The sequence below is a fragment of the Trematomus bernacchii genome, unplaced genomic scaffold (genome assembly GCF_902827165.1).
Source record: "Trematomus bernacchii unplaced genomic scaffold, fTreBer1.1, whole genome shotgun sequence".
NCBI lineage: Eukaryota > Metazoa > Chordata > Actinopteri > Perciformes > Nototheniidae > Trematomus > Trematomus bernacchii.
This window is the reverse complement of record NW_022987881.1, coordinates 77,436-101,338: the sequence shown is the minus strand read 5'-3', so window position 1 is coordinate 101,338 and position 23,903 is coordinate 77,436. Positions and strand designations below refer to the sequence as shown.

The following is a 23,903-nucleotide window of genomic DNA, read 5'->3' as shown; positions in this document are numbered from 1 at the left end:
CACGCCGTTTGTATTCAGGTGGGGTGGGAATGGATTTGGTTGTGATGCGATGTACTCCAGCAGCCAGCCGCAGAGTGTTAATGCGCCCATTAAGCATCTCCTAAACGAAGGGCTGAGGGCCTGTTTGTTACCGCTGCACGCATGACAGGAATGCTGGGATATTTTAATGAGCGCAGGGTCCCCTAACCTGAAAACACATCTTTCATCGGGGTCTCCGCTCCGACAACCTTAATCTCCCTCCGGTGCCATTTTTTCCTCTTACATCTAAAAGGTGTTATATTTCTAACAGCTCATTAATTTTGTATCGCCTGCTGGATTCCCTCCATCGACAGAAGCTTTGACGGTTTAATATTGACATGCAGGACGAGAGTCTTTACAATGGGGAACGTTACAGAATGTGAATAAGTGTGGAGAAAGGTATGATCATTTAAAATAATACCTGAATGTACTACGCGTCAATAGATTGAAGCTGGACTCTTAAAATCAGCAGCTAAAACACTCTAAATGTGCAATTCTGCATTAAAGGTCCCATGTCATGGCCATTTCTACTGATCATATTTCCATTGTTGAGGTCTACTAGAATAGATTTACATTGTTCAATGTTCCAAAATCACATTGGTTTCTCAAACAGCATCTCTGTATAGTATGTGTATTCACTCTCTGTCCTAAACGGCTTGTTGGAGCTCCTGCCCCCCCCCCCTCCCTGTGAGCCCAGTGTGCTCTGATTGGTCGGGACGTTGCGAGGCTCGCTGCTGCTGCGAGGAGCGGACAGGTTTCCGGGTCGGCGATACAGCGAGAACAAGCGAAACTCATCCTGAGCACACACAAACACTCACAGCCGAAGTCAAAACAATAAGTGTGGCTTGATATTGAGTAAGAAAAAGGTTTATAACGCTGTGAGAATGGGTCTGCGGAGAGCATTTCTCCACCATCCCAACTCGTCTATTACCAGCGTTCAGGGAGCTCTATGCAAGTCAATGGGACTCCCTGTTAGTTAGCCAAGGGATCCTGGTGTGTGAGGGGCTCCAAGGATTGGTCCATTTGGGCCAATCCGGTCATTTGTTGTTGATGTGGGTGTTCACACGTCACAGAACCCAGGAAGCAAACAATGGAAAAAGAGAAATGTCCAACGAGGTGTTCTGGGGCAGCATAGACCGGTATTTTCTGTGTTAGAGTTTTACTCGCTACAGGGTGTACTTTGAGGGTTTGTGACTCTGCAGACCGTTCACATGCAGAAGCTTCATAACACACAAGGGGACGGGTGATAACCAGAAAAGCATGACATGGGCCCTTTAATATCTCTATTAAAACATTGCATCTATTGTAAAATACACATTTTAACATATGTATAATTGTTCTATAATAAGCAATGTGCAAGTTTTTACATTTCCTTCTTGCATTTGTGCTTTATATTATTTGATTTGAAATGTTTGTTGCACGTATTAACATTAGCCTCTTATTACTTACTTATTACATTTTAATTAATATTGTTATTCCAGTAATTTTTTTCCTTTTTTTGTTTACTATATTTGATCTTATCCTTCTTTGCACAATCTTATTCTAAATTCGTATGTGAATATACACATTTTATTTTATTCTAAATGGAGGAACTGTTAACAACCCAATGCTCCCCAGGGATAAATAGAGTATTCTGACTCTGGTTCAACAGGGTGACGTCATCCTGGAAGTAAAAGTAAACAAACCATGATGAACCCTGGACTCCTTTTGAGAAACACCCGACTGACCTGCTTGTTAGTCACAGAACATCATTATCTCTCTGAAAGCACAACCAAGATCCATCCTTTCTCTGCACACACCCAAAGTCAAATTACTTCTGTGTCTTGGACTTGTTGTACAAAATTGGTTCAGATGACACAAACATCACCACCCTGTAGATCAATTTCCACTCGAGAGCCTCATTTTGCAGAGTTCGTTCCTGCTGAGCCTGAACCTGAGCCGGAGCGTCTAATTGGACGAAAAACAAGCAGCTTCACATATAATCCAGGGAAACAGAGAGGCGGCCTTCAGCTTTTTAGTTTCTGATGTTGGAGACTGCGGGGGTTCATGCTCTTTGGATAATGAGTGCTCTGGTAATTATGTCCAGAAATAATACGAGGAAAGAATCCACTGAACCTAACACACTCAGGGTATTTAAAAAGATGATGCTACCTTTCAACATGCCATTCAATTACATCTACAGAGTTTAAAAGTTGGTTTCACCCGGGGTTAACTTCTGGCGTGTTTTATTGAAAGTTTGGACTTGAGGTACATGTTGTTACGCCAACTCCCTAGATCAGATAAACCATTTTGTTTCTAGTCAAATTGGAAAATAGGCGCTACATCTGTTCAAAAATACAAATACAGTTATTACGGTTGTTCAAAGTTAAGGAAAGCCTTTTTTTCAGCTCTGATGAATAGAACATTTTGGTTATAACTTTACAGTTCTTAGAAAAAATGTTTGATTAATCCATCAATCAAGTATTTTTCATGTAGCCACAACATACACATTATCAGGTGGCTTAACAGTGTGTACAGCACAACAACTACTTCGTTACAGACAAGGAAATAACCCCCAAAAACGCAGCTGTAGCGTAAAAATTCTCAATGAATGATGTCGCTGAGACTTGGCTCTGCACTGTGGCTTGTTCCCAAATAAGCATTCTGTACTGAAGTTACACTTCAACAAGGTTTAATGAAGAAAGTAAAACAAACAATAACTAAAGTGGGACAATACGGTCAACATAAAAATATCCAGCTCACCCTCTGTCTTTCCACACAAGCCCAGCAAAAAAACAGGTGGATTAAATACCTTAAACCACACCCATTAATATACTTCCTGAAGGTGACCAATTACAACTGTGTGCGGTGTCAACAAATAATGATAATGATAGGAACAATAAGCATTTTGGCTCCTACATCCCGGATTAGGTAGAAAATGTGAGAAGTAAGTCTGTCTGATAGTGCTATACATACATACATTTAAGGAAAAGGAAATTAAATCGGCATTAACTCCAATGCACACTTTATTCCCACTTAAAACAATACTTTTTTTTGACATTTCCTTTCAATTTTTGAGCAGGACTAATGGCCAAAGCTACAAAAAATGACAAAAAATCTGCAAAAAACTGTAGTTTCTTTCAACAACATTGCATGCATGCTATACTATCTCAGTTTGTATTGATCCTCACCTCCTGTCGGGCAGGATGGGGACCCTCCAGCCTCTGATGAAGCTCAGGTTGTTGTCGGACAGCTCCACCTGCAGGGGGAGTTTCGGCACCCAGACGGTCAGCTCCAGCGGCGCGCTCAGGTGCTCGTAGCTGAAGATCACCCTGGCGCTCATGGACCCCCGCGTCTCCTTCCCGTTGACGAACACATAGTCGCAATTCATGGACACCTAAAGGGCAGATCAGGGTCAGAAGTCAGAGGCCATCTATATGGAAATGATCCGGACGCTGGCACAGACTCTGAGTGCTGAGAGATGATATACATTACAGTACGGCTGCAGCTGTCAGCACGACAATTCATCAAAGAGCATTTCAAGGTTGACGTGGTGCGCAGAGAAAATATAAAGTGAGGATCTCTCAGATATTTGAATGCGATGTGAGAGTTCAGGGCACATAAAACATCTCTGCCAATACTTCCATTTTGTCTTACAGAAGTGGTTCACCCAAATAAATTAAAAGGGAATTGAGGGTTTCACTGCTTTACCTGCCAGGTTTGGAGAGTGTCTTTGACTCAAGAAGAGTTCCATAACACTCAACTTATCGGTTAGTTCATATAAAGAGTCCTCTCCTGCTGATGTTCAGGTGTATATCAGTATGTAGTGTCTCTACTTTAAAGAGTCCTCTCCTGCTGATGTTCAGGTGTATATCAGTATGTAGTGTCTCTACTTTAAAGAGTCCTATCGTGCTGATGTTCAGGTGTATATCAGTATGTAGTGTCTCTACTTTAAAGAGTCCTCTCCTGCTGATGTTCAGGTGTATATCAGTATGTAGTGTCTCTACTTTAAAGAGTCCTCTCCTGCTGATGTTCAGGTGTGTATCAGTATGTAGTGTCTCTACTTTAAAGAGTTCTTTCCTGCTGATGTTCAGGTGTATATCAGTATGCAGTGTCTCTACTTTAAAGAGTCCTCTCCTCCTGATGTTCAGGTGTATATCAGTATGTAGTGTCTCTACTTTAAAGAGTCCTCTCCTCCTGATGTTCAGGTGTATATCAGTATGTAGTGTCTCTACTTTAAAGAGTCCTCTCCTGCTGATGTTCAGGTGTATATCAGTATGTAGTGTCTCTACTGGGACATGTCTCCATGCTTTAATCAAACGCTTAAAATGTCCAGCCCCTTAGCCTATCACGTACATTGTGTTGGAGCGCTAGCCAATAGAAGCGCGAGTGTTATATAGTGATGTCACGATATATAAACCTAACAACATAGGAAATGGAAAATCCCACCATAATAGAGACATCTCTAAGCGGTTGACCAATCACAACAGAGCCGGCCAGCTAACCAATCAGAGCAGACTGGGCTCTGGTTTCAGACAGAGGGTGAAAAGAGGTGCTGCAGCACAGACAGTATGAGAACAATAAAGAGCTGTTTGAACATTAAAGCATGGAGACATGTCACAGGAGAGACACAGAACACAAATATGAACCAATGAGCATGAAATGTCCTCTTTTTAAATGAGGCTGTATGTTAATAATTAGCACACCATGTAATCCCTGCCGTGTGCCACCGACTGCAGCTTTTTATTCAAACACTACAGGAGCTGATTTTACAGCTTTAAACAGAAACGTGGAACAAATCAGTGAAAATCAGCTGCTGCTGTGTTTGGTCAGAATTAAAAAGCTGCAGGCTGAGAAACACTGCGGTACACAGAGCTCACCGACTGTGGGCTGGTCTCTCATTTAATTTGCATCTGTTATGCGGCCAAATTAGTGCTTCTCAAGTAACCCAGTGTTTGCTAAGCATGGACAGTGAGAATTCGGCATGCGTCTCACGTCATAACCCTCCACCTCTCAGAATAATGATCTATGAACAATTACACAGACGCGTACTACCAACAAAAGCTTTTAGGCAAACGCATTATTCATGTGATGTGAAGGCCGACAGCAGTGTGACATTTCACATGCGCTTCAGCTCATAACACCTACATGGCATGTTAATAAACATATTCACGGTTAGGACATTAATGTAATGTGATATCATTTGTGAGTGAGTGAGTTTGAATTCGAACTACGGGCAGTGCTACATTTAATTCTCAGCCATTTTATACTTTAAACCATTCTTTAGCTTTCCCCCGCCTAGTCAGAAAAGCTCCAGCTCCATTTGAATTATCATAAATACTTGTCCCCCTCTAACGCTAAATTATTAACTGCATTGGAACTGGAGGGCTTTGCTTTTGGGCTGGGAGATTTATCTGGTGGTGGGAGGGAGCTGGCATTGTAATCAGAGGATCTAATCTGCGGAAAATGGAGGTCGGGCGGCCGGTTTTCTCAGAGCTGAAGATTCATCAAAACTGGGAGGAGGTCTGGGTAATATGATCCCCCCCCCCCCTGGATGAACTTCTTAAGATGACAGTCTTTCCCCTCTGCTTCAGCTAATGCAATCGTGCAGGGTTTGACCTCATGTGCGTGCTTGGGGAGTAACGGATTACATTTCATTTAGGATTATCAGGATACAGATTACAGGTAACTGTGTTCCCTTACAGTTACATAGAAACGGATGTAGTCGGATTACTGGTGCATTGTTTAAAAATGGGGATAACTGCAAGGATGACAATGTTACAAAACATTTGGGCATAAGGACAGGTATATTATAGGTAGATGTACTGGAGATAATACATAATACAATATAATACAAAGGGGCTTAATTGGCATGACCACATTTTAAACATAGTATTGCCAAAGCATTCTGCACACGGCGTTATAACAGAACAAATACAATATGAACACTTAACACTTAGTAAAAAACATCCTTTTGATCTTTATATTCCCCCGTATTGATTTGCATTTATTATTGAGGTAATCCAAAAGTAATGGAAAGTAATCAGGATACTTTTATATTGTGTTACTTAAATGATGCTACTGTTTTTCACATCTAACTAGTTATTGTAACGGACTACATTTGTAAAGTAACCCTCCCAACCCTGTGTGTGTGTGTTTGTGTGTGTGTGTGTGTGTGTGTGTGTGTGTTAGTCTGCAGTGTGAGTTAAAGCTGGAGTAACTCAACACAACGACCTCGGCCACCTTAATTAATCTCAGCACGTCTGGCTGTATGCAGAGTGGAGAACATCTGCCTGACATGTACTCCCTGCTCCCCTGAACACACACACACACACACACACACACACACACACACACACACACACACACACACACACACACACACACACACACACACACACACACACACACACACACACACACACACACACACACACACACACACACACACACACACACACACACACACACACACACACACACACACACACACACACACACACACACACACACACACAGGCCCTATCCGCAGAGCCGCTTCACTTCCTGGGGCTATTGCTGCTGATAAACTTGGCTGGCTAATTGCGAGTCAGAAGCTGTTAGCGGCTGCGGGTCTCAGTATTCCCGCGGGGCCGTTCTGAGGAGGGCTTTCACACACTGAGCCGCCACATGCCGTCACACCGCTGCTAATGCGCTGTGGCATCTTCCCTGGTGCCAGCAGATTGCCTGGGTGGAGACAGATCATCGGGACAAGTGAGGGCGCCGCCTGCATTGTGCTGTGTGGCAGCAGAGATGGCAAAGTACACACATCCTTTACTCAAGTAGAAGTACAGATACTCGTGTTTAAAAATACTCTGAGTAGAAGTACTGACTAAACTTCTTTACTCAAGTAAAAGTAAAGAGGGCTTTGAAATGTACTTCAGTAAAAAGTACCCATAACTAGCAGCTGTTTTAAAGAGTACCTGACCTCCCTTTATATTAATAGAACAATAATGTCATTGTTAGCTAATGAATGTTTCCATGCTGAACAACGGCAACATGACAACGTTTTCATTGGTCCCTCTTCTTTAGAGAAGACCAGGAAATGATGGATACACGGATCGTGTTCAAATCAATAGGCACGCAATGACTCTAAATAATAATGATCACGCCACCAAACACACATTCAAACTAAAGGAACCAGCCTGTTTGGAAAATGTGAGAAGTAGAAAGTACAGGTATTTGGGTTCAACATGTAAGAAGTAGAAAGTACAGGTATTTGGGTTCAACATGTAAGAAGTAGAAAGTACAGGTATTTGTGTTCAAAATGTAAGAAGTAGAAAGTACAGGTATTTGTGTTCAAAATGTAAGAAGTAGAAAGTACAGGTATTTGTGTTCAAAATGTAAGAAGTCAAAGTAAAAAGTCATCAGAAAAATAAGTAGTGGAGCAAAGTACTGATACCAGAAATATGTACTTAAGTACAGTAACAAAGTATTTGTACTCCACATTGACCTGACATGGACTCTTCACACCACCACCATCACCAAAAAAGCTCGACAGCGGCTCTTCTTCCTCCGCAGGCTGAGGAGGTTCAACATGGACTCCAGGATACTCTGCAACTTCTACAGGTGCACCATAGAGAGCATCCTGACCTTCTACAGGTGCACGATAGAGAGTATCCTGACCTTCTACAGGTGCACCATAGAGAGCATCCTGACTGGCTGCATCACGGCCTGGTACGGCAGCTGCACCGCCCTCAACCGTAAGGCTTTACAGAGGGTGGTGAAAACTGCACAGCACATCACCAGGACGGAGCTGCCATCCATGCAGGACCTTTACTCCCAGCGGCTCAGGAAGAAAGCCCTCAGGATTATAAAAGACCCCCATCACCTCAGCCACAAACTATTCAGTCTGCTGCCGTCTGGCAGGCGTTACCGCAGCAACCGGACAAAAGCCACCAGGCTCAGGGACAGCTTCATCCCACAGGCAATAAGACTGTTAAACACCTGAACTGCTGAAACAACATCCATAACATTCATCTGCTACTTAGTAATTATTTATCTATTTATCTAATATATCATTCCAATAGCTTGCATATAGACACTTATTTCACTATTTCACTTTTTTTAAACTATTTTTGTATTTACTTTTTAATATTTACTTGCACTATATTTTTCTGTTTTTCTGTATTATTGTGTTGCACTGTTGGAGAAGCCTGTGACCTAAGCTTTTCATCGACATAACTACTCTGTAGGTATGTTCGTATGACAAATAAAGAACCTTGAACCTTGAACTACTTCACAGCTCTGTGTAGCAGCGGTCACATGATGCAGAGAGAGAGGCGGGGCTATGGGTTAATAAAGGTGAAGATGACACATGATGATGAGGTGGAAGAAGTACTCAGATCTTGCACTTAAAAGTAAAAGTAGAAGTAGCAGAGTGTAGGACTACTCTGTTAGTAAAAGTCCTGTATTCAAAAGTACAAAAGTATTGGCATCTACAGTAAATATACGTAAAGTACCAAAAGTACTCATTATGCATATTGGTCAATTTCACAGTCTGTGTTTATCAAGCTGGTAAAAGGTGGAAGAAGTACTCAGATCTTGTACTTCAAAGTTAAATTAGAAATACCAAAGTGTAGGAATAGTCTGTTACAAGTACAAGCCAAATGTTACTCAAGTAAAAAAAAAAAGTATTGGCATCTAAATTGACTTAAAGGTGGGGTAGGTAAGTTTGAGAAACCGGCTCGAGATACACTTTTTGTTATATTCCATGGAATGCTCTTAACATCCCGATAGCAATGAATATATTAAAAATCCATTAAAAAATGTCATCTGTGGAAGCCGTAGTACTGTAAAAAGCACGACCAATCATTTGAGCCGGCCCGGCTAAAATAACTGGATGGCCTACCTGCCTGTCAGCCTTCCATCGGGGCACAAACTTATCTCGTGCCCTCATTGGTCATGTGCGCGTTCGTGTGTGTTGGAGGCGGGGCTCTGTAAGGAAGTGGCAGATTTTTTCCGGCGGTGTATTTTCAAATTCTGGCGATCTCGAGCTGGTTTCTCCAAAATTACCTACCCCACCTTTAAAGTACCAAAAGTAAAAGTACTCATTATGCAGATTTCAAAGTCTGTGTTTATCAAGCTGGTAAAGGTGGAACTGATTGACTTAATTGACTGTATTTAATACAAACAAAAGTATTGTGTGCTGACACCTCGGCCAAGATAACCCGATAACAGTTATTTTGTCAGGTTTGTCAGAGTTCCTCTAAAGCACCTGAAGTCATTTCACAACTTCTTCACAGGCTGACGCTCTGCTCAGTCGTTCCCTTTCAACAGAAAAACACCAACGAGCCAGAGAGCCTCCAGTGACCGGAGTAAACAAAGAGAGAAGACTGACTGATCAAAACCGATTTTAGTCTTTGAGAGGGTGGAAAACAGAAATACAAAGAAATAAAACACTGAGGCTCTAATTCATTATTCATCATTTCATTAATAAACCTGTCTGAGTAAAATAAGCCTATAAAATCAACACAGAATGAGTGATGTGACAAAAACAACAAACCAATGTCCCATTTAAAAGTTGGTTGGTTTTTGTACAGTGGAGTGTGACAGAACAGTATATACGTCTTAAATTTATAAAGTATATTGGACTTTTATGTACTTATACATGGTGGCCGACCGGGGCCAACACGCTGCAACGGCCCAAAACACTGCTGCACTTTCAGAAACGATGCAAATATAGAAACACAAATGTGCTAAAAACACATGCAAATGAAGTAACATCTTCACCATCTTGAAGTGACAGACGCAGCATAAACAAAACACTGCAAGAAGCTCAACACTCAAAGGAAGCCAGGGGAAACTAAAAAGTGACGCTCACAGCTGGGACCCGAGCACTTGGTGACCGCTTCGTGGCGTTCGGAGATTATAAAGTTTGCCACCTGTATCTGTTGTTGGAAACTTACCAAGAGATGACGTTTTTTGGCTTATTTGAACAATGTGATCACGTGATTCCTTCAAATATTATTGCTGAACTGATGTAAGCTAGATAGCTAACGTAGCTAACCGAGTCACTGACAAAACACTTACAATTATGAAACAGATTAACTCTGCCGACAGTAGCCAACTTTAATAATAATTAATAATCATCAAGCGCTCCGGTCCCAACTGTGTGCGACACTTTTTAAAGTCCCCTGGTTTCCGTAATTTTGTAAGCTTTTTGCAACGTAAGGAGGCTGTGGCTCAGTGGAATAGCGCGCTGAACTTTGAATCAGGGGATAGCAAGTTCAAGTCCCACTGCAGTCAGCATGTCGTTGTGTCCCTGAGACACTTCACCCTACATTGCTCCTGTGGGGATTGCCCACAGTATTGAATGTATGTAAGTGGCTTTGGATAAAAGCGTCTAACAAGTGACATGTAATGTTTTGTATTGGCAGCATTTCCTTTATGCAGAGCTTTTAGTCAATGCTGCACATGTTTCGTGAAGTTGTTAGACGTTTTATAAGTTAGTTTCTTCATTTGCATGTGCTTTGGGCTGTTGAAGCACGTTTGCCCTTGTCGGCCACCGTATTTATTAGCAGGAAAAGGTCTTGAGGTAAAAATATCTCGTGCTTCAAATTCAAAGGTGTTATTGTCATATGCACAAAGCTGCTGTGTAGAAATGGCAATGAAATTCTTCTGACCTGAGCTCCTCCAACAATGCAACATATATAATAAAATGCAAAAATACAAATGAAAAAGTAGTGCAAAAAGTCTATTTACATTTCAATGGAATTTGATATGTACAAGAACAGAATATTAAATTAAATAATGTAAATTAAGACACAATTACATACGGTTTATTGCAGTGATAACTATTTTTTATATAAATTTGTATATTGCAAGAGCTTCATATTCATATTGCTTCATACCGGACTTGAACTTTAGTTGCCATGGTAACAAGGTAACTGCAAAGCACAGAAAAGGTCCTTCCAGAAAAGAAGAAGAATAAAAAACAGATGCATGCACATAAAGGACTCAAAATTGTGTTTTTCCCTGCTGGAGATGCAATTATTGTCTAGATGTGGCTGGAAGTAAACAGTGCTTAAGAGCGGCTTATTTAACAGACTGCGAGTGGACAAGTGACATGTTTTTTTTCAGCCACGTTTCAATGTCACCACATAACAAAGAAGAACAATGGAGCCATCTTGATGACATTCACTCATCCTGCCTGGCACGTGTTTCCATACAGAAACTGCATTTATGCCGGGTTTTTATTCTCAAATTTAAATATTCACTCAATTAGCTGCCACAATATTCTGCCAAACTCCACTTAGGGATAACATATGTATTAAATGAGCAGGGAATGAAAGATGACATATGGGTAGCATTACTGGGATTGTGTCTCGGAGCTGTTATGAAGCTTTTTCTCCGTGTGATGGATGTGAGCTGGCGTCAAGAGCAGAGCAACCGACGAGCTCATTTAGCTCTGTTAGCTAAATGAGCCAGCCCCCATTAGCCTGTTGTTGGTGGGATTAATGATGCTCAGGGTGAACATGATCTGTTGTTCTGGGAATAGAGGGGACTTTGGAGTCTTTTGGGTGTAATTATAAAAGAAATCCTCATATTCTTTTTTTCATATTGCAAAGCAGTGATGTTTATAATTTTAAGGGTAGTTCATTTCAATTAAAAAACACGCTCCTCTGCTGGCTTTGAGGTCTATGAAAGAAGGATATGAGCTTTCATAGTCTTTATATCCCCAGCAAATAAAACCACAACTACATTATATGGCCAAAAGTATGTGGACACCTGAATCTGGCTTTCCAGTTTTTTACTATTTTGAAGTCAAGCCTGTGAAGTCTTTCCACACCAAACTGTTCAACAATAATAATCATTTAAGTTCATTTGGGGCGTTGGTAGGATTGGGCACAGGAAAGGCAGATGTGTTTTAATTTGACAAGCCACAGGGCATGAACAAGGTAAAGCAGCTGTTCTTAGTATTGTATTTAGACTCTTGCCTGGACATTGGATTTGATCCCGGCGTTAGATTCGCAACTTGATATCTCAGCCTCTGTATTCTTAATTTATGGACCTGGCTTTCACAATTTGGGCATTGTATTGTGGAAAAAAGTGCACTGCAGTCTAAACATGTCATTCAATGTCGTGGCATTAAGATGAACCTTAACGGGAATTCAGGGAAACAGCTCCAGGTAAAAATGTGGCCAGCTGCGTTCACACATATGTCTGTAGATGAAATGCAAATGTGATATTTGGCTAAGGGTTGTGCATTATTTGCAATTCAAGGGATCTCATCCAATTAATAACATGCTTGCATTTTCTCCAGCACAATTATTGCTGCATGGTCAAGCAATCATTAAACAATGCCTTCTCTCCTGAGCTGCAGAGAGCACACAGTAAACAGGATTTATTGGGTTTTCAGTGCTACACATTTAAGGGAGAATGTGTCACACTAGTATGCAGCAAGGAGCCTTCATTCAGGTACATGTGTGCAGGGTGACCACAGGCATGAGATGTAATGTGCAGACACAAGGCCTTATCTGTGCCTTCACATGAGTTTTTATATGAGTCACAGTGCCAGGGGAGAGATGAGGAGTGTGTGTGTGTGTGTGTGTGTGTGTGTGTGTGTGTGTGTGTGTGTGTGTATGTGTGCGGGATGGAGGTTTCTGCTTATGATGGCCGGCAAGTCCTCCCTTCCCCCCTGAGACACGCTTCTCCATCCTCTCCCAGGGTGTATAGGGAGCCTAATACACACACACACACACACACACACACACACACACACACACACACACACACACACACACACACACACACACACACACACACACACACACACACACACACACACACACACACACACACACACACACACACACACACACACCACACACACACACACACACACACACACACACACACACACACACACACACACACACACACACACACACACAAGCTAGCTACAGTCGTGCACATACAGGATTGGCTTATCTGCTCTTGATGCACATTGCAGCTTAGTTATTTCCAAGGAACTAAAGAAATAAAAATGACAGCCTCTCACCTATTTTTACTCGCAAAGTTGGAAAAGGAATATATAACAAGAGTGTGGGGTGCAAACATTCAAATGAGGAAAACACAGCGCTGAAAATAAAGCTTTGTTCAAGGGAAGAAGTCTGGAATTTTAGTTAAAATGCTGGTGGAGTCTCGAGGCACGAGGCCAGCAGGAGACGTGACAAGCTACTTGAAAGCTCTGAATGTATTTAGCATCTGGAGTGCTCAGAATACGGAATAACACGAGTATCTAATTAGAATAGATTGACGTGGCTTTTGACATGACAGTAAAGTATGTGTGGTATATAAAGAAACACACAAAGTAACGGTGTGTTTCCGGCTTTATCTGATTCACTCTGTTACACTGGAAAAAAATGCTGGTCCAAAAACATGTTAAACAATAATGATATAAGCTGTTTTCACTTGAAATAAGTAACACAATCTGCCAATAGAACAAGTGAATATCTGCTTGGTAAGAGTTCTTGAAATAAGAAGGGATATTTTAGATAAATCAGATCTTGTAGTTAGCTGGGAGAACTCATTTTGAACTATATTTGACCAGAATCAGGACATGTTGTGTTTCAATATAAGCCAAAAGTTTTCTGTTTTCTGATGTTAAATGGTGATTTTCTAATAAATATGTAAAAAAATATGTGTTTCATCTGAGATACAACTCAAAATACGATTTTTTGACTTAAAGGGGACCTACAGTATAATGCAAAATGCACTTTTTGATGTCTTTTATACATAAATATGTGTCCCCGGTGTGTCGGGGAACTCACGCAGCGTCAGAAAATAAAACCCTCTCTCTTTTCCTCCGTACCCAAATCTCTAAAAACGGGGGAACAACGGAGCTGATCCAGATTAGCGTCCGATATGACGTCAAATCGGCAACGTACCCACAGCACTATCAGAAACGTTGCTATCAGAAACAATGCCCGACTGTTTTGGACGTAATATGGTCTGTGTTTACATTAGCATTGCTAACACTCAGAGCTAACCTGTACTGGAGCATGTGTGTGAAGAAGCAGGAAATAAAAAGGAACTCACCTTGTGGTATAACCGGCAAGAGAGAAAGCCTTTGAGCTCCATACTGTTTCAGAAAGAATCCTTGATAATCCATGATATGGCGTTTCATCACGGCAGCATTTAGTTTAGACAGTATCTGCCGGTAGCATCTCCCGCATGTCAGGCATAAGCTCCGCCCCTCTTTTTTTAATCAATTTGTTTTTCTTAAAGCTTTATAAATAAAATCAGCACTTTTGAAACAGGAAGTGAAATAGAGGGATATGAGGCATGGCTAGAATGGGTGATCTGTTTGGTATGTTGAGCAAAACACTTCATAGACATGTTTTTTATATATTTGTATATATCTGAGACCTATGCTATTGCCTACAAATAGCATGATAGGTGACCTTTAACAAGATGATGCATTGTCTAAAAACAAGACCTGATATCTCACTGCAGTGTTACTTCTGAAGTTATTATGTCTTATATCAGGTGTAAAGATATATTCTGACTAGATATTAGACAAATATACTTGGCAAGATTTCAAGTTTTTGTAGTGTACTTCAGTATTCTAGGGACGTTTCATTGAACTGTCATGACTGGAGTATTTCCTGCGCCTGAAGGGCTCATTTTAAATGATCTGGATTGTTCAATGGCAGGTGCACTGGAGCGAGCCCACTCAATATCACATGGCCCAGCGACCTGTCTTTAATGGATAATGAAAAATGATCAACGACGTGCTGAGGCAAGCCGTCCCAAAGCAACACCTGTTCCTCTCCACAACTTTAACCACACCCCACTGTTCTGTATTGCAAATGTTCTGAAATCTGATGTTTAAACATGCATATCAGGCACTTTTGTTTGTTTGTTCACCATGTAAAGCGGCCGTCCCTTGAAAGGCGCTATACAAATGTAATCTATTATTATTATTATTATCATCATCTTAATAAATAGTGTATTATTTTGTTGACATATTAGCACTAAAGGTTTTTACAGAGAGATATCTCTTTGTTAATGCTGTCAAAAGCCGAATACATATCTTACCTTCCATGTTTTTTAGGATTACATGACACACATCAGCCTAACGATATATGAACAAACACCTTTGTAATAATCTTAAGAATAAATATAGAAATACAAATGTGGTGAGATTCCTGGTGTAAACTCATTTAGAGGAACCGGCCTTTAAGATATGTTTTGCAAAATGAATACGTCTTGCAAGACACAACACATCAATATGGTAAATATTTTACCCACCACATATTCTATTAACTTGAGACTTCCCCATTTGTGTGTGTGTGTGTGTGTGTGTGTGTGTGTGTGTGTGGGATGGAGGTTTCTGCTTATGATGGCCGGCAAGTCCTCCCTTCCCCCTGAGACACGCTTCTCCATCCTCTCCCAGGGTGTATAGGGAGCCTAACACACACACACACACACACACACACACACACACACACACACACACACACACACACACACACACACACACACACACACACACACACACACACACACACACACACACACACACACACACACACACACACACACACACACACACACACACACACACACACACACACACACACACACACACACACACAGCTAACCAATCAGAGCAGACTGGGCTCTGGTTTCAGACAGAGGGTGAACATTACAGCATGGAGACACGTCAGAAAATGTGAATAATATGTCCTCTTTAAGATGCAATATTGTCGTGCGTCATGTGTGTATTGCTGTTCATGGTGAGTGATGTCTTATAGGCCGGTGCCAAGGACACACTTTATGCAAATGCAAAGTAATTTAAATCTGAATAGGCTTTATAACAGAGTGGATTTGACATTATTCAAATATGATGTATTCATCTGTTGAATTTAAGGATTTCTGTTATTATTACGAGACGAGCCTAAGAAGTCAGAGTTGATCACGCTGCAAGTCACGTCCGTCCTTCTCTCCCGACGGCTGTTCCCCGGCGCAGAGTATTAACATGCAGCTGCTACTGTATTTAAAGTTTCCAAGAGCTGCATGACCTTTACATGACAAGGAGACAGAGTTGGAGAAGTATAGACTACTTCAAGAAGAATACAGCTATGAGAGTCCCTAGGTTAAAACACTCTGCAGGTCCTTGTTGCTGAACGCAGAGTTTATTTGTTCACATAATTCATGCTCAGACAGTTAGCGTCACCCTCCTGGTAATTAGAAAGTGTGTGTAAGACAGCGGGAACAATACACACTTAACTTCCTCCTTCATCCGGCTGCCTTTGTGCAGCAAACGCTCGTGTCCAACAACCAGTGAACGTCACGGATAAAGTGATGATGGAAAGAGTTGTTAGGATACGTTAGACACCTTTAAGAAGAAAACCTTAACCTTAACTGCTTAAGGTACCAATTATAGTTTTACATTTAAAGACTAACCATGGAAACACTTTCCCAAGAGGATATTTGAGTAAAAATCTATACATTACGTTTGGTTTTGTAGGGAAACATACTCAGATAGCATGGAGAAATGTATGGTTTGCCTATTCAATAGATCCCCTTCTAATACATTTACTACTACTACTTTACTACACTTGCATTTACTTTGGGGTCTGGCAATCTATTTGTTCATAAAACTATCAAGATCCATCCATCCATCCATCCATCCATCCATCTTCTCCCTCTTATCCGTGGTCTGGTCGTGGAGGTATCAGTTCCAGCAGAGAGCCCCAAACGTTCCTTTCCCCTCATCAACCTGCTCTGACTGGGGGGTCCCAAGGCGCTCCCAGGCCAGCGAAGAGATATAATCCCTCCACCTGGTCCTAGGTCTACCCCTCGGTCTCCTCCCAGCTGGACGTGCCTGGAATACTTCCCTAGGGAGGCACCCAGGTGGCATCCTTACTAGGTGCCCGAACCACCTCAACTGGCGGTTCAACTCAGAGTCCCTCCCGGATGACTGAACCTCTCCCCTTATCCCTAAGGGAGACGCCAGCCACCCTGCGGAGAAAACCCATCTCGGCCGCTTGTATCCGAGATCTCGTTCTTTCGGTCATGGCCCATCCTTCATGACCATAGGTGAGGGTAGGGAGGAGAATGGCCCGGTAGACAGAGAGCTTTGCCTTCTGGCTCACGCTCTATTGTTCCCTCACTCGAGAACAAGACCCCGAGATACTTGAACTCCTTCACTTGGGGATAATCATGAATTATCATTATATGCACAAAAGAAAAGTGTATATTTTCCTAATTTTGTTGATTATATAACGAGTAATAACTTTATTGGGAGAGGACATCTTTACCAAACAATAATTAAATGGTTAAACTAAGATTTGCTGCAACTGCTTTCAAATTTCAGTTACCATTTTGTTCATAAAAACTATCCATTAAATAGATTTTCAGTTTAGGGTTAATGACATTTCTTTTATCTGAACCATGAACCTGCAAACCATTCGTTATTCTATTTGTAATGCTACTTCTATTGTTGTAAGGTCTTCTTGATATGCATTTCAAAAAGATCCCTGCTTCTATAAATAGCCATATAAGAAAAGGTAATTGTTGTAGTATCATTATAGATTGTTGTCTGAGGACATCACTTTTAAATTTGATCAAACGAGCGGACCACACGGCAACACTTCACTGTACTGCTTATACAATTATACACTGTGCATATAGTGCAATCTATTGTGACTGTAATTGACAGGAGAAAATAATAAGGGTGTAATCACAGTCTCTAATGTGCGCTGCAAGTTGTTGTGATCCCATTTTAATTTATTTAATCAACCGACGACACTTCATATTGCATCTCAGCTTGGATTCCCTGCGAGCCCGAGCGGTGATTGTTCCCAGGAACCTGAAGTACTCGTGTCAAATCTGCGTCGCACTTAAAGAGGAACAAGAGATGCTGGGATTTACACTGCGTCACGTCAGGTGAGCAGATCTCTGAGAGGAGAGGGAGCGGTTGAATCATTTGAGTTTAAGAAGGTTTAAAACAGAGGGAAATGAACAGGAAGTGTCAGCCATGATAAGAGCAGTTTGATTTCTCTAGATCAGGGGTCTCCAACCTTTCTTCATCTGAGAGCTACTTTGAAAAAATGAAAGTGGCCAAGAGCTACTTGCATCACATCACTTACATTTATTCACATAGCCCTCATCAGTTGAATTAAGCTACTTTTGTACACGTGTGAAATTGCAATACCCAAAGCTTATAACAAATCTTTACTTCACATCAAGGTCCAAGAGAAAAGAGAAAAACATTTCACTTCTTATTATGGCCCACAAAGTAATAAATACATCGCCTGAATCACCACCTGACAAGCATCTTATGGCACATGTGTAAAATAAGTGCATTCACTCTTTTTCACAGTTAGCGAGATGAATGGCGCTGCATGGAGTCCACCATAGAGGGGTCTGCTGGACCCACTTAGGTTCACTCTAATAGAGTTCTCTCTAATTTTCAAAATACCAAACAGATCATGCATTTTAGCCATGCCTCATTTTGCTCAATTTGGATTTAGATTTCATTCATGTCAGAAAAAGCTGCTTCACAAAGTATGAAGAGCCAAATAAAGCAGACATGTTCAGTGCTGCTTGGTGAATGTTCTTATCGTTTTCTGGGTCTACAAGGCTCCAGAAATGTTGTGAGTTTTGCTGAGACTTAAGTTGAACATGATTTTGGAGATTTATAACCTCCATCTCCACAGGATCGACACTGAACAGTTCAGCCATCTTTTTCTTCTTCTTCGTCTTGACATGAAATTATAAACCATAATATGTATAGGTCTAGCCTCCCTATATCTGTGTGTGAAATTGTTCCATCCTCAAAAACAAAAAACTAATACTTCTGCAGTCTAGCTGCAGCTTCTAGCTACGGTCTTCTGTTTTAAAAAAAGGACATTGAAGGTCCTGAATGTGGCATCACACACATGACTTGAGTCTGAACACAGCAGAATCATGTTAATAGAGTAAATGTAGTCTCTTTTCCTAAGTCCTTATGAGTTCTCCTTCACATCGTTCCGTAACCCCTCTGAGGTTAAGGAAAAGTAATTTGGAAAAGACGTAGGATCTGATTTTTTTGACAATTCGACCAGAGCCTAAGTGTCTCCTTGACAAGCAGCAGGTGAGCTCTTTTCAAAAAGGCTGCTCTTACTGCCTCCCTGTAACCATATTGATTTATCAGTAGACTTTTATGAACATCCATTGATTTTGTCCGAGGCATAAGGGAATAATCAAATCATGAGTACATATGGAGCGACCCACAATAAAGCTTTTATGCTTCTCTGATATTGTGCCTGCTGCTGGGCCACTCTCCAGTATTACTGCGAGAGTAAGGGGATTACTTCTGTCTAAATTGACATCTTATCCCAGATACAGAGATGGAGGAAATCAGGTTTACTGTACCTTAACAATGTCTTCATTGGAGGACTTGCACTGCACAAAGGCAGAGACGTCAGTGACGGCTCCATTCATCTCTATGGAGACCATCTTGACAGGAATAGCCACTGTGCGTCCGGTCAGAATCGCTGTGTTGATGATTTCAGTGTCCTATGGAGAGAGAAATATATATTTATAAAAGCACTTTTCACACACAGAATGTTGAAGCTCAAAGTGCTTCAACAATATGTTATCTACAAAAGATAAACGGTAGATAAGACATTACATTCAAGTTAAACGCTAAAACCTTTTAGCACACACGCAGCATTATGACATGACATAGATATAGATATATATGGCAGATGCTATTAACACCCGGGTGTCAGTAGCTAACAATTCTATTTGCACCCGGGCTACACATTAGATACTGTTTTGGATGTATAGGTATATATGGAAATGTTTCTTTGATAACTTCATTCCCTTGTGCTGCTGCGTCTAAGGCACTTCTTATCTTAAGCACTGTAGCTATTTACACCCGGGTGTTGTACTGTATGCATCTCTTCTTGCTCTTTCTACGATTGCTTGGTAAGGTTACCTGAACATCAGGGACAAAAAACACCTGTGCTATATTGTGAACATGGCTGTAAGGTAATACATGTCCCACAGACCCCCTGATGAAAGGGGGTTAATTAATCTGCCACAACAGTCGGAAAGAAGTTATGAGACGTTTTTTGGGGTGGGCGTAAATAGCCGAATAGCTGCCGTGTGTCTATTTACACCCGGGTGCAAATAGACACTCCGTATATATATATATATACAGATAACCCATTCAGTGAAAGTGAAAAAAATAGGACAAAATTAACAAATACTATAAAATAATTAAAAAAATGTATAGAGCAAGGAATAATAATAAAATAAGATTGTAATAATAATAATAATATTAAAGTGAAAAATTAAATAAGACCCAATGAATAAAGGAATATGAATAAAACGATGAAAACAATTTAAATTAATAAATAATAATAATTATAATAATAATAATAATAATAATAATAATAATAATAATAATAATCACAATAATCATAACAATTAAATTAGTGCATTGTTTAAACTAGTTTTCCCCCCTCATATTTTCTGGTGTGGTGTTACACATTTTCAGAGCATAGTGGATAAAACCCTTTTCTCCAATTTGATTTTCGGGACTTTTGGTGTATTTTAAAAACCTACTGTTGAGGTCTTGCTGAGGTTGTTTGAGGCTTGCACAGGGAAATAAAATAATAGAAACTCAGTGAAATAAGAGAGCTTTGTATACCAGCAGAGGGATTTTTAAATCAACTCTACAAGATGAAGTGTAGCTTAAACACTTAAATGACCTCTCTTTGTTAAATATTCATAAAACAGTGAGAGGTAGTCGGTAATGTTCCTTGTTATTTCATCACCATTACTGATGTCCACATTTAAAACCTTCTCCATCGGAGCTGCTGGGCCGCACAGGTGAACTGAACTAATTTCACTCTTTCATTGCATTTCATCAACTGACATTTTCATTTCACTGAGCATCTGGAAGTGACATAATTTGAAGATAATCTTAGCCTTAAAATTATTCCAGGAAACTCATTTTTTGAGTGTGGACCGACTCGGTAAATCACAGCATCAAGCTTTAAAGTTCAAACCGCATGAAAGACGTGACATTTACTGTACTGTTCCCCAGGATCTGATGCAAACTCCATGTGCTATAAGACGAGGAAAAGTAAGTGGAAATTTGACTTGAAGACAGGTTTTTTAGGAAGTTTAGAACAGATGGATGCTCTTATCAAATATGTACACTGCAACTCCGGAAAATGCTGCAGGAAGTGTTTCTGTCACTATGATTAAGAGTAAACTTTAATGTTTATGAAAGGAAGTATGACAAATAAAATAGCCAGAATGTTCTTTTCCAATCCTAATTCTGGCTCAACCATGCATGTTAACGTCACACTGAAAGCACCTTATTTTATCATTTATATTACTGTTTTTTGCTGCTAAATACTCCACTCAGAAAACAGTTTTTAGTTTGAACCATTTTCCCATTAGGGTATTTTACGGTCGCCGATTTTTCAGGCATTTATTTGTTAATGGACTTCTGTTTAGGCTTAAGACAAACCAATAAATAGACTCAGAAATCGACTTCTTGTATGTACTCAATACTCTCCTTCACACTGCAGCAGTAACTGTTGAAATCCCAAGTAATGTTTAGCAAAAAACAGCATAAGAACATAAAAACTCTCTAAACCACTCAGTTATATATCCCTCGCTTCCACCAATTAGAGAAATAAGCTTGTACTTATTTAGAAAAAAAGATCGGGATGACATATTGAAGGCATCAATGAGTCAAATATGCAGCTACTTTCAGATAAATGGGGACAGTAACTTTTATCCGTATCAGTTTTTAATTCTTCATCTTATTTCACACTGAAGGATCTTCCCGAGACTTTAGGCCTTGTATCTTCTGGAGCATTTGTAAGGCTTTTTAAACCTCTATCTTAACCACAGAGCTTCTTTTAGTAAGTCAAAATCAGAGCAGAACAAGGCCCCTTTTTGTTGCTTTAAAACAATCTATATACTTTGATATTTCAGACCATTTTCAAAGGCTTAAAGATGTCCTTGATGCCAATCACATCCGTCAGAACGTTGGTTTTTTATCATTAAAGAAGCAATTTGATTTATTCTAACTTATACCCTATGATCTAATCTATCTATATCTTAATTTCTCTTGTGTATATCGCCTTGTGTTTGTTATGCTGCTGCAATGCAAAAATGTCCCAAATTGGGTTCAATAAAGTATCTACCCATCTATCCATCTATCCATCTATCCATCCGTCTATCCGTCTTTCCGTCTATCCGCCTATCCGTCTATCCGTCTATCCATCTATCCATCTATCCATCTATCCATCTGTCTATCCATCTATCCATCTATCCATCTATCCATCTATCCGTCTATCCATCTATCCATCTATCCATCTGTCTATCCATCTATCCATCCATCCATCTATCCATCCATCCATCTATCCGTCTATCCATCTATCTATCCATCCATCTATCCATCCATCTGTCTATCCGTCTATTCGTCTATCCATCTATCCATCCATCCATCTATCCGTCTATCCATCTATCTATCCATCCATCTATCCATCCATCTGTCTATCCGTCTATCCGTCTATCCATCCATCCATCTATCCGTCTATCCATCTATCCATCTATCCATCTGTCTATCCATCTATCCATCCATCCATCTATCCATCCATCCATCTATCCGTCTATCCATCTATCTATCCATCCATCTATCCATCCATCTGTCTATCCGTCTATCCGTCTATCCATCTATCCATCCATCCATCTATCCGTCTATCCATCTATCTATCCATCCGTCTATCCGTCTATCCATCTATCCATCTATCCATCTATCCATCCATCTATCCGTCTATCCGTCTATCCATCTATCCGTCTATCCATCTATCCATCTATCTATCCATCCATCCGTCTATCCATCTATCCATCCATCCATCTATCCATCCATCTGTCTATCCGTCTATCCGTCTATCCATCTATCCATCTATCCATCTATCCATCCATCCATCTATCCGTCTATCCGTCTATCCATCTATCCGTCTATCCATCTATCCATCCATCTGTCCATCCGTCTATCCGTCTATCCGTCTATCCATCTATCCATCTATCCATCCATCCATCCATCCATCTATCCATCCATCCATCTATCTGGTTTATGAAACATGGCCAATGTACGTGAAGCTAAGCCCAGCAGACCTGTGAGGAATAATTGACTGGACTCTGGGGCGGGATCCTAATTGAAAGACATCTTCCCTGGGCTCCACTTCCTGTTTTGGCATCTGTTTGGCATTACACTACACAACACACTTTATAATTACACGTGTGCTGCTGTGGAGGCACTAATTATGCTTACCTGAATGTATCTCGGAACAAAAACTCCTCACAGAGCTATTGTTCCTCTTAATTACCACGCTCTCTACCAAACTGCAAAACAGTTATTAAATAACCTGTTCTATAACCTGTAAAACTCATACGCTGTAACTCAATTAAATGAGTCAACACACACAAAAGGTAGCAGGGATGTTAAAGGTGGGGTATGTCATTTATTTCAGAAACACTTGTTATATTCCATGGAATGCTCTTAACATCCCGATAGCAATGGATATATTAAATGCTTTGACAATAAATACATAATAAAATGTCATCTGTGGAAGCTGTAGTACTGTAAAAAGTACGACCAATCATCTGAGCCGGTCCGGCTAAAGTGACTGGATGGCCTACCTGCCTGTCAGCCTTCCATCTGTGCACAAACTTATCTCGTGCCCTCATTGGTCATGTGCACGTTCGTGTGTGTTGGAGGAGGGGCTCTGTAAGGAAGTGGCAGATTTTTTCCAGCTGTGTATTTTCAAATTCTAGCGCACTCGAGCCGGTTTCTCCAAAATTACCTACCCCACCTTTAAGAGCATTCCATGGAA

General features: G+C 40.6%; 1 protein-coding gene across 1 annotated transcript in view; it reads right to left on the bottom strand.

Moving 5' to 3' along the window:
• Positions 1 to 23,903, bottom strand: part of tmem132e (transmembrane protein 132E) — a gene marked incomplete at its 5' end in the record, with an annotated part of 92,662 nt that overhangs the window by 41,941 nt on the left and 26,818 nt on the right. Inside the window, 2 exons of the mRNA XM_034114137.1 lie at positions 3,189 to 3,394; positions 19,408 to 19,551. Of these exons, the coding sequence (XP_033970028.1) occupies positions 3,189 to 3,394; positions 19,408 to 19,551 (350 nt within the window). The remainder of the gene's footprint in view (positions 1 to 3,188; positions 3,395 to 19,407; positions 19,552 to 23,903) is intronic.